Source organism: Bombina bombina, chromosome 5 (assembly GCF_027579735.1).
Source record: "Bombina bombina isolate aBomBom1 chromosome 5, aBomBom1.pri, whole genome shotgun sequence".
Taxonomy (NCBI): Eukaryota; Metazoa; Chordata; class Amphibia; order Anura; family Bombinatoridae; genus Bombina; species Bombina bombina.
This window is the reverse complement of record NC_069503.1, coordinates 326,847,288-326,864,565: the sequence shown is the minus strand read 5'-3', so window position 1 is coordinate 326,864,565 and position 17,278 is coordinate 326,847,288. Positions and strand designations below refer to the sequence as shown.

The 17,278-nt window shown below is 35.8% G+C and overlaps 1 protein-coding gene across 1 annotated transcript in view; it reads left to right on the top strand.

Moving 5' to 3' along the window:
- The window catches only part of CRPPA (CDP-L-ribitol pyrophosphorylase A), an 818,587-nt gene that overhangs the window by 563,239 nt on the left and 238,070 nt on the right, over positions 1-17,278 (top strand). Inside the window, exon 9 of the mRNA XM_053714116.1 lies at positions 16,326-16,451. Coding sequence (XP_053570091.1) covers positions 16,326-16,451 — 126 coding nt within the window. The remainder of the gene's footprint in view (positions 1-16,325; positions 16,452-17,278) is intronic.

Here is a 17,278-nt window from a genome sequence, read left to right as displayed (position 1 = left end):
TAGTGAACCTTATTAACAAGTTGTACAATGTTTTTATCATCTTAGCTTAGGCAGACTTTATAACAAGAAGAAAATCAATTAAAAGGGACATAAACCCCAATATTTTTCTTCCATGATTTAGATAGAACATGCAGGGCGAGATTACAAGTCTTGCATTATGATTTTTTTGTGTGCAATATGGTCTTTTCTCAATCAATTTTCATTGCACAGGTATTACAAGTTATGAAAAATTGCGATTGTGCGCGCACATTTGCCTTTTACTCCACAATCCTTTCCGCACTCGAACAGCTGTAGTTAATTTTTTTGCGCAACATAAAAGTTTCACAAAACACTTCAAAAATACATTACAAAGTATACTTACACTCATATTAACACTGTCTAATAAAAATTATTTTAAAATAATCTTGCACACAAAAGTTATAAGGGATCAAAGATATGAGATCTCCGGTGTTAGAAAAAGAAAAGCAGGCACAGGGATTTTACATTGACATACATACACTTATATAGAGAAACATTGATTTTATATGTATAGAGATATGTTTAAAGTGAACGTCAACCCTAGCGTTTGTGAAACGATAATGGAAAGATTTTACATTACAATATTTTGCACATTAAACAATATTACAGAGGGATTTTCAATTAGATATTCGCATATAGATCTTGAGAAATCTAGACATATATATTCATATACAGTACATATATATATATATATATATATATATATATATATATATATATATATATATATATATATATATATATATATACATATGCCTAAGTCCCAATTTAAAAGGGTCCAAAGAAACCACTCGGATGAGGAGAGAGCCCAACAGCAGATATAAAAAATTTACAAAAGATTCCAGGATAGAGGGTACCCCTCGAGGATTCTTGATCAACAGTTGATGGAGATGGACACCCCCAAAACTCGTGGACTACAGGAAAAACTCACTTTTGTGACAACGTACACAAGCGACAAATCATGCCTTAGAGATTCTTTCAACAAGCACTAGGACATCATGAAGAGTGATCCAGAGTTGCTTTTCAAAAATATGGTACCACAATGCATGGGCTTTCGAAGAGCCACATCACTAAAGGACATGCTGGTAAAGACGGACCCCCGTCCTTGTTATCAGAAGAAGTCCTGGTTGGAGAAAATGAAACCAGGTTGTTTCAGATGTCTTGGTTGCACCTTACAGACAGGACCTTACTTCACTCATCCCACCAAGAAGATGAAGTACAAACATAGGTATCACCTGACGTGCACAACCACATACATTGTGTACTTACTCCACTGTACCTGTGGCCTGTTTATGTTGGGAAAACGACTGATGATTTGAGGACACGAATGGCCAACCACAGATCGTCTATATGTATGGCTATTCTGAAGGGAACATCGGACCAACCAGTGGCAAGACACTTCGTCCAAAAAGGACATACAGTGATTGATTTAAAATACACTATCATCGACCATGTACTACCTTTATCTAGATGTGGGGACAGAGGGAAAATTCTTCTGCAAAGAGAAGCTAGGTGGACCCACAGATTGGACACCCTGGCCCCGAACGGCCTAAATGTTCATCTAAACTGGCATTGTTTTCTGTAATGTTACATAGCAACTATGCGTTTATTGATTTGTACATGTTTTAGATCTATTCTTTAGTTCTATGACCCTCTTTATACATGTATTTACACTTAGTATTTGTACTTTTCTTTGTTCTCTGTTTATCATTTTTTATTTACTCTTTTTTCCCTTTTTTTTTTATTTTTTTTTATTTTTCTCCTGGTCCTCGTGTTATTTCTAATTACTAAGTCGCATACTTAGCTGCTTTGGCAACATAGGCTATATTGGCACATTTTGCAATGCTTTACCATATATGGGGTTTCCAATACGGTACTATGTACTTTTCCCCTTCCCTTCTCTCTCTCCCCCCTCCCTGGTTTAACTTGCATAGTTTTTCATTTTGCACATGTTTTCCCAGTATGCCAGTATCATCTAGTCTAGGGTTTTATTGCTAACGTATATTCTACCCCTGTTTGAATACTTTTGTACTATTTATCCTGAGTGTGCACCACGCCCCCTGATTGGCTATCTATGTCAAGCCTCTATACCAGGCATTGCCCAGTTGCGCTGAGCATGCTGATATATGTTTTGTACTGTAGACTTGGGGATGCGTGTGGAGTAGCAGCCTGTTGACGTTGTTTATGTTTATTGGTATCTTGACTTTGATGCCTTACGCATACTTTCAGCCCTGCCGTTTGTATTTAACATGCCCCTGGGGCTCTACCACGTAGTCTAGCCCCTTGATTGGCTCACAAGGTCACACCTCCAGACCGGACAGTATTAGACATCCTGATAGCCCGACCCTTGAGGGGTGCATTGCGTACCAGCTATACGGCTTGTTTACTAATTACTGGCCAATTTTGTAATTATATTATGTATAGCGCTACGAGGTATTGTGTAATTTAACTGATTGTGTTCAATTTACATATTATGCTGTATGTTATTTCTGGGTGATTGGCTTGACTGTCTGGGGGTTGGGCGCTCCTTCATGTTGCAGTACCATTAATTGGCCATATCATGCCTTACCCAGTAATGGGGGCCGTTGTTGCTAGTTTTGGTTGCTATGGCAACCACCCACAGGCCGTAATCAGATTAAAGCACATATGGCTTATCAGGGACTGATATCACAGTTTCCCAAAAGGTTTTTCACTGCTCCTTTAACCTATTGTAAGCATTGCTATGTACACATTTTTGCTATGTGTTTCTTTTATTAAGATAGGGCACTTGGGGTTCACTTTTAGTTAATATTTTTATATGATTAGGTAGTCACATACACTGGGAGGGCAGTGGGAGTCTACACCTGTTGATTGCTGATTGTGGGAGTGGCATCACAGGTGATGACCTGGAACTGTATCACTTAGGTTAGTTTAAAAGGCACGGTGGTAAGTAGGTTGTGTATTGTTATTTTGTATTGTCTGACGAAGGGGGTAACACCCCGAAACGTTACATTAAAGGTAACTTTGGAAATCCTGGCGAGTGCATCCCCATTCTTTACTACTATTAATACTATGGAAGCACCCTGGGTGAATGAAATGTTAACCGTGAGTGCTGGCCTGCCTGCTGTCTATATATATATATATATATATATATGTGTGCATTGGAGCCCTTTGCAGTTAAGTAGATGAAAACATGTAAATTATATTTATGCAATATTCATTCTTAATAAAGGTTTTAACTATGTATTTACTGTAAAATTTGACATTCCAATGTTCTGCATTCCAATGTCCTGAATATGTACTATGTATTTCTGCAAATAGCAGAATATGTTGTACGTAATTTTTAAATAGATATTCCTATATATATATATATATATATATATATATATATATATATATATATATATATATATATATATATCTTTATTTATCTATACCTATATATATATATATATATATATATATATATATATATATAATGATGTATTTATATAGGTATAGATATATATTGTACCAAAATACCATTGAATATATATATAGAAATATGTATTTATGAATAAATGGAACATATTCTGTTATGTGAAGAGCATTGGAATGTGACATTCATATTTTCATGATGGGTTAGCACACATGAGAATATAAGATCTGGTTTGCACGAGATTAGGGTGTTATTTTTTTCCACTTTATTTTCTCTGACTTCTATGGCTGGAATATGTGATCGCTCATGCAATATTTTAACTTCGGGTTTTTGTGCTTGTCGAGTTAGTGCAAGAGTGAAAACAACCGATGAGCGCAAAAAGAGGAACTTCTAGTGCAGTGAACGCTCATGCTGGAGCGTTAATTAGTGCTCCACTTGTAATCTGGCCCCTAGTAGTTAAAGGAAAGATTTGGATTGGTGAACAGCTGTGTGAAAATAAAGATATTTGTTCAGTGGTTACCTACATTTAGCAGTAGCCATTTAAGACCTGACAATTAAAATGGATATAAATGTGACATTCTGAAATGTCTAATAACCAGTAGGTAAAGTACCATATCTACTACATTTTATGACCACACATAACTAACATTTCCTGTTATAAGTAATGCAAAATAGGCACAAAATATCATGTGTCTCAGCACATTTAATTTAAGACTGGCTCATGCTACATGCATTTTTGTAATTCTAAAGTCAAAACAACAAAATGGGAGTTTGATAGGTAATGAAATGTTTAGTCTATGTCTTTGATCTAATGTTTTAAGTTTCAGTTTTCAGTTTAATGTTCAGCCTGGAACGGCACTTTTCATGGATATATTGGCATGTTTTGTATAATTTGTTTAGTATAGGTTTAATTTACAATTCAATTACTGTTTCATGTACTTTATAATATGCTCATACACATACTCTTTCCATTCTAAGTTATATATTATTTTAACAAATTCTGCTTTCTACATACACAAATTTTTAAAAATATTTATTATATTGAATTAAAGTATTTCCAAATGTTATAAATACATTTTATAAATGTTTTGCTTAATAAAGAAAGACATGCACTGAGCTTTAGTAAGTGGAAGTGACAAGCAGGGCTTATTTTTAATAAGTGTATTCTCTCTCCCTGTCCCCCGTCTGCCCAAACATGCCTATCAGCAGGCATAGGATGCTGGTAAGCTCAAGCATTAATTTTTTTGCCATGTCACTTATGTTTTTTTCCCAAATATACTGTCCCTTTAAAGTTATGTATTAATGAAGTACTAATAGTGTAGATTACCTTAGCCTGATTCCCCCCCCCCCCCCTATTTTCACATTCTCATAGGTTTTAAATCATGACTGATTGTTATGGGAAACAAAAAAAAAAAAAAAGGTCTTAAAGTGAAGGTAAACTTTGATGAATGAAAGCCCGTTTTTTAAAAATACTATTAAAAACAGGGTCACTTTCATTCATCAAAGTTTACAAAGCAGCCGTTTTGATAAAAAAACTTACCTTTGTTTCTTTTCACAGCCAGAGCAGCTTCCCCCACCTGGATTTCCTTACTTCACACGTCAGCAATGATTAATCCGGCTTCCTCCAATCACGGCTTTCCCCCCAGGGTATTCATTGCCTGAGGCCATGCTGTGAATGGAGGAAGCCAGATTAGTCATTGATGACGTGTGAAGAGAGGATTTTCAGGAGGGGGAAGCTGCTCTGGCTGTGCAAAGAAGAGAGGTAAGTTTTTAATCAAAACGGCTGCTTTGTAAACTTTGATGAATGAAAGTGCCCCTGTTTTGAATAGTATTTAAAAAAAAAAAACTGGCTTTTATTTATCAAAGTTTACCTTCACTTTAAGAAAAAACAATTTGATTTAAAAACAAAATGCAAGTTACAGATCTAAAGTAAAAGTGTTAGTGGCGCCTCCATATATTTTAAAAGTCACATCTATAGTGAATTTGCTAAGAACTCACACTTTTCGGACCATGCCAACATCTAGTTAACACAGGACACAGGTGTGTAAGTAAAGTAAAATAATCACCCTTGGGAATGTGCTGCAAAACATTACACACTACAATAAATCAGAAGTTTGGAAGTGATTACTTGTACCTGGTATTTCGTTTTCAAATATTTTAGTGGTAGGTCTTGTGATATTCAATTACTGTTTTTACTTAAATGCTAGAAACTCTTTAATTATAGATCATTAACTTTTTACAAGCAAATTATTTTGAGTTTGCTTATTCCTTTAATTATCTGCCAAGGGCAAGAGCACATTAGGCTTTTCATAGCTTATTGTTTTAGGAATAATTACAATATGTTCTGTTTATAATGCATATAACAAAACTGTCAGCACTGGTCATAAACAATGCTATAACAATGCATCCTGCTGTATTTATTATATAAAGGTAGTACCCACAGTTAATATTTCTTAGGACTTACATATGATATATATATATATATATATATATATATATATATATATATGTATATATATATATATATATGAATTGAAGATAGAGGTTGAATGCTTGCCCCATTCCAAAACATATTAACTTGTACTGTAAAATAGTAGTATTTTCTTTTATTGAGATTTGTCATACCATAGAAAGATTGACTTCTCAGGAACGATAAATAATGCAACAGGAGCAGAACAGAATTAAACATTTGAGAAACAGTATTCTATTAACAATAATGACCGGTAACTTTGAGACCTCCTTTATTTAAATAACATCCTCCTTTCAGCAATAAGATAACATTACCATCCTTAAGGCCGTTTAAAAAAATAAAAAATGTTGGTGGTATATTAGTAATATTTTGGCCACAGATGGGCCTGTATAGAGTTAGAGCTATAATAAGAGCGACACAGTAGTAAGGCATTTAAGTCAACTTGATATCTAACACCTCAAAGAAAACCTATATAGCCATTATATTAGACAATGAAATAAAGGCCACATTGTGATATTTGTAAGTAGTTAGCGATCCAAGTCTTGGTATAACTTGTGGGTGGCAATTTATAAATGAAGCATTGAGTCTAACTGTAACAGTAGTTTATAAATGTATAGTTGGTTGTAGGGTATGTAATTGTCTACTTACTGTTACATTTCTCAGAAAAGAAGCATATAAATAAACTTACCAGTGGGTGACGTCTGCTTAAAAGTCAGAACTCAGCTAATCACTGAGTCCTACAGTGGTAACTTTATAGTGAGATATAGAAAAAGTGCTCAATATGGAGCAATGAGTAAAATAATAACCTTATAGAGAAAAAGTTTAACAATGCTCCAGATAGAGCAACAATCTAGCTTAGGGACAGAAACTGTTTATCAGGATTACAAATGTATATTAACTCAACAGTGTATAAGGAATAGGGCAAAAAGGAGTAATAGGCCTAATAAAGACATCAGCCAATAACTATGATGTCATAGGGAGGAAATATAAGAAGGCTGCTATCTAGTATAGATTAAAAACTCTGACATAGGGTAGTATTTGAGAGTTTGCTTAAATCCTGTTTATAAATAGACAGAGAAATTAACAATTAATGGAGACCAAGCCACTTTCCCCACCTTAGAAATAGTGTAAAAGTTACTTGAGGGGAGTTTGTACATTTAAGCAGAGAAAGGAGAGCCACCTTAATTAAATCAAAACTTATAATGAATTATACATATAAAACAGTAGGTAACGGCTACAGTTTAAGTATATAATACATTTTGGTAGAACAAAGTGAATAAAAGAAATATAATATTCACATCTAAACCAAGAGTCCAAACTTGTTAACTGGATAAAGAAATCAAATTAGAGACAATCATGCCAGGAAGGTATTGTAATAGAAAGCTGACATGAGGCTATATGTAAAGCTCCATCTTCCTATGTAGGCTAAGTTTCCAGCCAAACAACTGTCTCGTATACCCTGAGATTAAAAAGGAGTATTAAGTCTCCTGATGAAGATGGGCCTTTTCGTTGCGAGCAAAGACCTTTTAAGAAGAGGAGTCCATTCAGGAGCTAAAGCCTTCAGGCCTTCAGGGTCAAGTGATGTTGAATGTGAAGATGAGTTATGCAACAAGGCATAAAACTCCAAGAGTTGCAATCCTTATTCAAGAGTCGTGATTGTATGAGTTTGTCCATCTCGCTGTAAGAACAGCTTGACTGGATAACCTCACCTATATTTATTATTGTTCTTATGTAAGCATTGGGTGACAGGTAAGAAATTCAGTTTCTTTGCCAATGTAAAGGTCAAAAGATCAGGAAAAAAAATCTTTTTGGATTTGTATGCGTCAGGTAGAGACTTCTTTTGGAAGGGGGCTTATAGTATTTATTATTTAAAAGAGTAATAATGAAGATTGATAACGTCTCATAGATGTGCTCAGATGACACATTTCTCGCGTTCTGTGCTCTCTCAATGAGAGGATCAGAATCTTGCAGAGATACCAGCAATTATTTGAAAAGACCTAGAAGAAATTTTTGTTTGGACATTATTTAATTAATTTCAAAGCAATAACAGTCAGTAAGTGAAACACCTAAGCTATTTTCAAAGTATTCCCGAATTTGAGTTTTTTTTTTAGTTGGAAAAAAAAGAATAAAACAGTTAAGAAATAGGATATTGAAAAATGTTATAGCATAATATTTGCAAGATATGGGGTCTGTGTCACCGTCTGTTACAATCTCCGTTGGTGCCAGTGGGAGGGAATGTAGATGGTTGGCCTAGTGGGGGAAAGAGGGGGAAGGATTGGGAGGGGCCCTTCACTGCAGAAAATATATTTTGACGGGAAAGGGAGTCATAGGGCGCTGCACTACTGAAAACATTTTGGATGGTGGGTCCTAAATAGTGTTCAGGGGTAGGGGGACTACTACACTACAGAAAAATAAAAATTTATAGGGACAGTAAAGTCAAAATTAAACTTGTGTGATTCAGATAGTGCATGCAATTTTAAACAACTTTCCAAATGATTTTAAAATTGCTTTGTTTAAAGCTAAACCTAGGTAGGCTCATAGGCTGATTTTTAAGTGAAGGCTGCCTCTTATCTCTATGAATTTTACAGTTTTTAACAGTAACAGACAGTGCAAGTTCATGTGTGTCATATAGATAACGTGCTCACTCCTGTGGAGTTATGCAGGAGTCAGCACTGATTAGTTAAAATGCAAGGTTGAAAATTGCACTGAGATAAGGAAGCAGTCTGCCAAGGCTTAGATACAAGGTAATTACAGAGGTAAAAAGTGTATTACTATAACAATGTTGGTTATGCAAAACTGCGGAATCTGTAATGAAGCGATTATCTATATTTTTAAACAATGTAAAAGTACACTGACCCTTTATAAAAAATAAAAAAAAATCACTAGGTGGGAGGGTAATCTCTACATTACAATAATATTAACCTCTTCACTTCAATGCATTTCAGTGTGGTGCACAACTGCAATAAGTGACCTTCTAATTACAAAAACCCAATGGCAAATCCATGCATATCTCCTATTTCCAAACAAATGGGATCCCAAAAAAGCATTTACAATCATTTGTGTCATGAGTGTGCAAGCAGTATGTACATAATTTCAGTGAGAAACACAAAGTTTGTGAAAAAGTTAATAATTTGTCTATATGTTTATGTTTGTCAGCAAAATAGGGGCATGAAACATACCAAAATGTGCCTAGATACCTTGGGTTGTCTAATTAAAGGGACATAATACTCATATGCTAAATCACTTGAAACTGATGCAGTATAACTGTAAAAAGCTGACAGGAAAATATCACCTGAGCATCTCTATGTAAAAAAGGAAGATATTTTACCTCACAATTTCCTCAGCTCAGCAGAATAAGTTCTGTGTAAAAAGTTATACTCAGCTGCTGCCCAGCTGCAGGTAAAAAAAAATGAAGAAATGAACAGCAGCCAATCAGCATCAACAGGCCTGAGGTCATGAACTCTTTTACTGTGATCTCATGAGATTTCACTTAACTCTCATGAGATTTCATTGTAAACTTTCTTACACTGAATAGGGAAATAAGATGAGTGTGCACAAAATCTCGCTCCTTCCACTGTCCCGGGACAGAAATACTTATTTGCTGCTTAGAAGTCCTTTACAATGGGATGTGGCTACTGAGAAACTTTTGAGGTAAAATATCTTTCTTTTCTACATAGAGATGTTCAGGTGATATTTTATAGTCATCTTTTTACAGCTATACTGCATCACTTTCAAGTATTTAAACATTTTAGTATTATGGCCCTTTAAAAATAAATATTTAGTTTGATAGGTTAATAGGTTCCAATTGTTTAAATAGAGTAAAAGCAAAAATGCTAAAAAAAAATTATCCGGTACTTTGGGCTAGTTTTCTCTTAAATTCCCAGCAGTGAAGGGGTTAAAATTCTGACATGAACATTTACAGTGGGGCAAAAAAGTATCTAGTCAGCTACCAATTGTGCAAGTTCTCCCACTTAGGAAGATGAGAGAGGCCTGTAATTTTCATCATAGGTATACCTCAACTATGAGAGACAAAATGTGGAAACATATCCAGACAATCACTTTGTCTGATTTGGAAATAATTTATTTGCATATTATGGTGGAAAATAAGTATTTGGTCACCTACAAACAAGCACGATTTCTGGCTCTCACAGACCTGTATCTTCTTCTTTAAGAGGCTCCTCTGTCCTCCGCTCATTACCTGTATTAATGGCACCTGTTTGAACTTGTTATCAGTATAAAAGACACCTATCCACAACCTCAAACAGTCACACTCCAAACTCCACTATGGTGAAGACCAAACAGCTGTCGAAGGACACCAGAAACAAAATTGTAGACCTGCACCAGGCTGAGAAGACTGAATATGCAATAGGCAAGCAGCTTGGTGTGAAGAAATCAACTGTGGGAGCAATAATTAGAAAATGGAAGACATACAAGACCACTGATAATCTCCCTTGATCTGGGGCTCCATGCAAGATCTCACCCCGTGGGGTTAAGATGATCACAAGAACGGTGAGCAAACATCCCAGAACCACACGGGGGGACCTAGTGAATGACCTGCAGAGAGCTGGGACCAACGCAACAAAGGCTACCATCAGTAACACACTATGCTGCCAGGGACTCAGATCCTGCAGTGCCAGATGTGTCCCCCTGCTTAAGCCAGTACATGTCCGGGCCCGTCTGAAGTATGCTAGAGAGCATTTGGATGATCCAGAAGCGGATTGGGAGAATGTTATATGGTCAGATGAAACCAAAGTAGAACTGTTTGGTATAAAAACAACTCGTCGTGTTTGGAGGAGCGAGAACGCTGAGTTGCAACCAAAGAACACCATACCTACTGTGAAGCATGGGGGTGGGAACATCATGCTTTGGGGCTGTTACTCTGCAAAGGGAACAGGACGACTGATCCGTGTACATGAAAGAATGAATGGGGCCATGTATCGTGAGATTTTGAGTGCAAACCTCCTTCCATCAGCAAGGGCATTGAAGATGAAACGTGGCTGGGTCTTTTAGCATGACAATGATCCCAAACACACCGCCCAGGCAACGAAGGAGTGGCTTTGTAAGAAGCATTTCAAGGTCCTGGAGTGGCCTAGCCAGTCTCCAGATCTCAACCCCATAGAAAACCTTTGGAGGGAGTTGAAAGTCCGTGTTGCCTAGTGACAGACCCAAAACATCATTGCTCTAGAGGAGATCTGCATGCAGGAATGGGCCAACATGCCAGCAACAGTGTGTGACAACCTTGTGAAGACTTACAGAAAACGTTTGACCTCTGTCATTGCCAACAAAGGATATATAACAAAGTATTGAGATGAACTTTTGATATTGACCAAATACTTATTTTTCACCATAATTTGAAAATAAATTCTTTCCAAATCAGACAATGTGATTGTCTGCATTTGTTTCCACATTTTGTCTCTCATAGTTGAGGTATACCTATGATGAAAATTACAGGCCTCTCTCATCTTCTTAAGGGGGAGAACTTGCACAATTGGTGGCTGACTAAATACTTTTTTGCCCCACTGTATGTCTTGATTGGAATGGGAGCCAACAACACCTCTTACTGTGTAGGTTTTTAAGTGGCGGAAAATAAATCCAGAACAATATACTATTCAAGATAATTTTACCTTTTTTGCTTCCACAGAGAACTGCAGCATTTCTTTCCTATTTGTTTCTAAAGTACTATCATATTTGTATATTTTTTTTCTCAGAAAAAGGTAAAGTAGAACCTTTGTGAAGACTAATGTCATAACATCTGCATTTTTTTATTAGCTGTAGGAATGTGAAATGAATAATCTATCTTAGAAAAAGAACATTTGTCCAATCAGCATCACTGCCCCTCCCATAAATACAGCCTTAGACGCCTGTTTATGATGTGTACTTTAGTTGCTAAACTGTTATTATTAATAGTTAATAATCTCACAGATAGTTTGCCATTTTCTGTGAGTTCTTAAATTTAAAGGGACATAAAAGTGCAAAAAGGAAATGCTGTAATATTTTAGAATATTCCATTATTGTGCTTTTACTTGCATATAACTTTGTTTTTAACCCCTGCAAATGGTTTAAACACATAGTTAAAGTCAGCTTCAAAACAGCAATACATTTCTCGGAGCTGGGTGGTGATTGGTGGCTACACAAATATGCTTCTTGTTATTAGATCACCAGATGTGTTCAGATAGATCCCAGTAGTGCATTACTGCTCTGAACCTCGCTATTGTTTTTCTTCTCTTTTTGGAGCTGGATTCCTTCTTGTGAAAGTACAACACACTTAGATCTGTGCAAGTCTAGTGTATAGCATTTTCAAAAAAATAAATCCAACTCTGAAAGAGCGGAAGACCACGAACAACTGCCTTCTTCCACATTAGTCAGCTAACGAAGCTGCCGAATGCACAGGCTAAATCGATACCAATCTTTCTGAAATTCTCATTTGACATTGAAAAATGGAATTGGACCCTTATAGGCCAAGTTTGATGTTTTTTTTGTTTTTTTTTGTTTTTTATTAGAAAGTGCAAGAAGAGGCTTGTTCTTTTTAAGAATACACAAACTAGCATTCGAGGTTAATAGTTTCAAATGTAATAGGACAGCATATAATAACTAAACTTGTGATATTAAATAAAACATAACTTTTATTCAGTAACTTATAAAATTAGGAGTTGATTAAAACCACACTTAGGTCACCTTCTGTAGTAGAAAATTGAGTTATATACATCAATAATGTCTGGTCTGATGTACAGGTGAAATACTGTATGTATGGAGTTAGTATCACTATGATCTTGATTATAGATCTCCGCAGATCTTCTGCAGTAATAGGAGGTTAAACAGCGCTTGGCAAGTCTATTACTATCCAAAAGGGATATATGATCGGTATTATAACACAGCTGTTAAGTAATATAGTACTCTTAGATTTGTTATAAAGAAGTTAGGTAACTAATAACATATAGTTACATAGGGTATAGGGAAGCAGTATATCAATGTTAGGTACTATGTATATATATTTTGAAATTGGTGTTGTCACCTACAAATATATGTTGAATCGATATATTCTAAGTATTCCCAGATTCAGTTTGATTGAATTACAGCTACTTGTATTCATCACCAGATTATATGGTGATATCCTTAAGTAGACACTGGGGTAGTTGTATACTTAACCACTTGTATATGTTCTCTAGATAAGACTTTAGTTTATATCTTCGGAGGTAACTGGTCATAGATATTAACGGTTTATTAGCAATAATGTCCGCCAATAATCTGCAGTATGTACCACTAAGGTATCTTTTGGTATAATGCAGCGTATAGAGTTAACTGCTTGTAACAACCCCGTTTGTTAAATCCGTAATGCAAGAGAGTAATATTAGTAAGACTTAAGTACACGCTAAAGTAATGGTGTACTTACCCTCGCACAAGCGTTTCCTGGATAAGATCCCAACTTATATCTTATAGGATGTGACTGATTGTAAATATTAACTGTTTTATAAATTAAAATTTCCACCAGTACACTGCAGTATATATTAATAAGGTACCATTCAATGTAATACAGCATTTAGGGTTAACTGCTTACAAAACACCTGTTAGACGTATCAGTGATACAACTGGGAATGCTAAGGTAGTGGTATACTTAGTCCCGTGCATGTGTTTTCTAAATAAGTTTTATAAATTATGTCTGCTAGTAATCTGCGGTAAGTATTACTAAGGTACCATTCAATATGATACAGCGTTTTGGGTTAACCATTTATAAAACACCTATTAAGTGAATTAGTGATGCAACTAGGTAATATTAGTAGGACTCAAACTTCCAAATTAATAGTATCATCAGAAACCAGAATATAGTATTGAGAATTAAATTTATTTATATCTACTACATTAGCAAGGTTACTAAGTGCTGACTAAAAACACAGGAGCTCCTAGGACACCAAGACCATAATCTTCCTGACATGTTTCGCTGTTACCGGCTTTTTCAAAGGAATTACCGCACTGCCAGGTCTTCAGCTTTTTATAGCGTGTTGACACACGCCCACAAGTGTGACGTCCATTTTAGGGGGATAGATTATTGGTTGATAGCTTGTTAACGCCCGTCTTGTTTACATCAAGAGTATGAAGGTTATATTATTGGTTCAGGCGCACACACCTCTCCCATTTGACAGAATGTTTTTACTCAGAAAAAGTAATCGTTTGAATTAAATTAATTGTCTGCATCGTCAATTGACAGCATGGAAGTCCCTCATCTTCCTCATCTTCCTTGTTTGTTATTCTCAGTTTTAAATCATACTGTTTATTAATTAAACAAAAAAATGGAAGGAGAGTCTATCACTCAGCTTCCATAGTCAGCACGACAACAACACCTATAAATAGGAGAGAGAAGAAAAAAAAAGGTACTGGATATAGATCTTTCTGATGCGTTTCAGCTCTCAAATTGATCGTCATCAAAAGGGCCATTGTCATTGTTGGCATGAGCAGCGCCATCTTGTTTTTCAGGTCTGAAATTGAACAGATTGGTGGCTGGTGTTATCCAATGTGTGTTACTGTTTGATCTGTGGGCATTTTTCAAGTGCCTTTGGTTGTTGAATAAGATGTGTCTATTTTGTTGTCGATATTAAGGAGATAACTTGCGCACTCTGTAGATTGTGTTTGCCAAAGTCAATGCTGTCCATGCATTTTATGGGTGCCTTTCCAATATCTGATCCAATATTTTTAAATTATGTAAATGGTGTTATAGTTAAACTTGTGATCTTTTCAATGTTTGAAAATACAGGTGGTGAAAAACAGGCAGTGAATACGATTAACAAGATTGGAGTTGACCTCTATGTGTTTAACCCCCTTGAGAGGGTTTAAACAAATAGCTCTCCAATGATGTTTCCAAAATTTAGCATTGAACAAGAATGTTCTTGTGTAGCCCACCCCTGCCCTCACACAACGAGCCGCCCTACATGTTTGACATCTGTAATGTTTGATTTTGGGGACGGGCTAAGAAGCAATCTTACAACTTGAGAATGTACCAGAAGGGCTCAGAAGCTGCATGTTTAGCTTAATAAATGGAGCCCGTAGCTATATGCAAAAATAGTGCAATAATAAAATGCTTCAACACAGAGCATTTCTTTTAGCAATTGTATGTCCTTTTTACTGAGCTCTATAGACACCATACAATCGGCCAGATTATGAGTTTTGCGTTAGAGGCTATGCGGTGCTAACAAGCAGTTTTTTTCTCACCGCTCACTTACCTGCAGCACTGGTATTACAGGTTTTTACAAACCCGGCATTGAAAGGCAAGAAGTGAGCGTAGAACAAAATTGTGCTCCTTACCGCACTTCAATACCAGCGCTGCTTAAGTCAGCGGTGAGCTGGTCATACATGCTTGTGCACGATTTCCCCATAGGAATCAACGGGGAGAGCCGGCTGAGAAAAAGTCTAACACCTGCCAAAAAGCAGCGTAAATGGGGAAATAAAAGTTATGTTTACACCTAACAACACCCTAACATGAACCCCGAGTCTAAACAACCCTAATCTTACACTTATTAACCCCTAATCTGCCGCCCCCGACATCATTGCCACTTACATTATATTTATTAACCCCTAATCTACCGCTCCGGACATCACCGCCACCTACATTATACTTATGAACCCCTAATCTGCTGCCTCCAACATCGCCAACACCTACATTATATTTTTTAACCCCTAATCTCCCTCCTCCAATGTCGCCACAACCTACGTACATTTACTAACCCCTAAGCTGCCGCCCCAATCAGCCAACAGGATTGAACTTCAATCCTATTGGCTGATCCAATCAGCCAATAGGATTGAGCTTGCATTCTATTGGCTGATTGGAACAGCCAATAGAATGCAAGCTCAATCCTATTGGCTGATTGGATCAGCCAATAAGATTGAACTTCGCACACTTTTTGGCCTCCCAGGACAGACTCGTAATACCGCGCTATGGAAGTCCACTAGAGAAAAGACTTTACAAAGTTTATGTAAGTCGTTATGCGGTAAGACCAAAGAAGTGTGCGGTTCCCTAAACCTGCAAGACTCGTAATAGCAGCGGGCGTAAAAAAGCAGTGTTAGGACCTGTTAACGCTGCTTTTTTACCTTAACACAAGACTCATAATCTAGCCGAATGTCTTGCCCAATCTTTTTTTTTTTTATTATCTTGCAAGTATTCTAAATTAAGGCGATTTTCCATTTTTATTATAATTAGTATTTTTCCGTTCATTAAGGCCTGTTATTCAGTGAGATGATGTAAGACCATAGACAAATACTTGTAGAATGACAAATGCATGAAATTTATTATACTTCCTAATATTAAAATTATGTGGACAAAAATGTTTTTAGGACATAAAGAAATGTTTTTAGGACATAAAAAAATGAATAACATCATAATATGTCCACAGTGACATAACATAATTCTGCTCTATATTAATAATATGATTAATTTGCTTATTATGTTTTAAGGTTCATATAACTGATCCGGAGCTTTGTAGCAGTGGAATTCAAAAACTGGCCCCAATCCGCAAACTTGGAAAAGAAGCACAAAAATCAAATGTTTTCCTGTACGGACTTCTGTTAAATTTCTCTAAGGTATTTCATTTTTTTTTCTAATATGTATTACTTTTATTATTAGTAGTAGGAATAATAATGATAATACTAATATTTTTTTTTAACTGCATAAGACTGCATCATTACAGTTTTATAAAGTATTGACTGCTCGGAATTCTACTATTCTTTTATACATAATTTGATATTCTCAATTTGTTGAATTTGGAGGGGGCACTGGGTGCTACTTGATGTTTAAATATGAAAGATGCCGTCTATTTTAGACTTGAAAAGCATGTCCCATACTCTGCTTTAGCATTAGATTACATTCTTTTATTACTGTCTTAAAGAGACACTCTACAGTAAAATTTGCTTGCATTTAAAGGGACAGTAAACACCTTGAAATTTTAATATAATTGTTTATTTAGGCATAATAAAACAAATATTGCAATATGCTTTCATTATTTATTTTTACCTCTTTTAATGTAATTTAGCTATGAAGTGTGTATTTTCTTATTCTGAGAGCAATAAATGCACCCTGCTTGCTTTCCAAGGCTAACCGTATTACATACAGTATATTTTTTCTAATTGGCTTAACAGATAACAACTACAAAACTATTTACTTTTCTGAATATGTTGGACACCTGCTACTCTTTGTATGTGCTCGTTATTTAACAAGTGATTTTAGTAACTTTATACCTAGAAAGCTCTTTTCCTTATGTGTCTGGTAATAAATGCAACTTATTGTCTTGTGGCATCATATTGACATTATTCTTAAAAGGATAGTAAAGTAAAAATTAAACTTTTATGATTCAGGTACAGTATGTCATTTTAAACAGCTTTCCAGTTTACTTCTGTTATATAATGTGCTT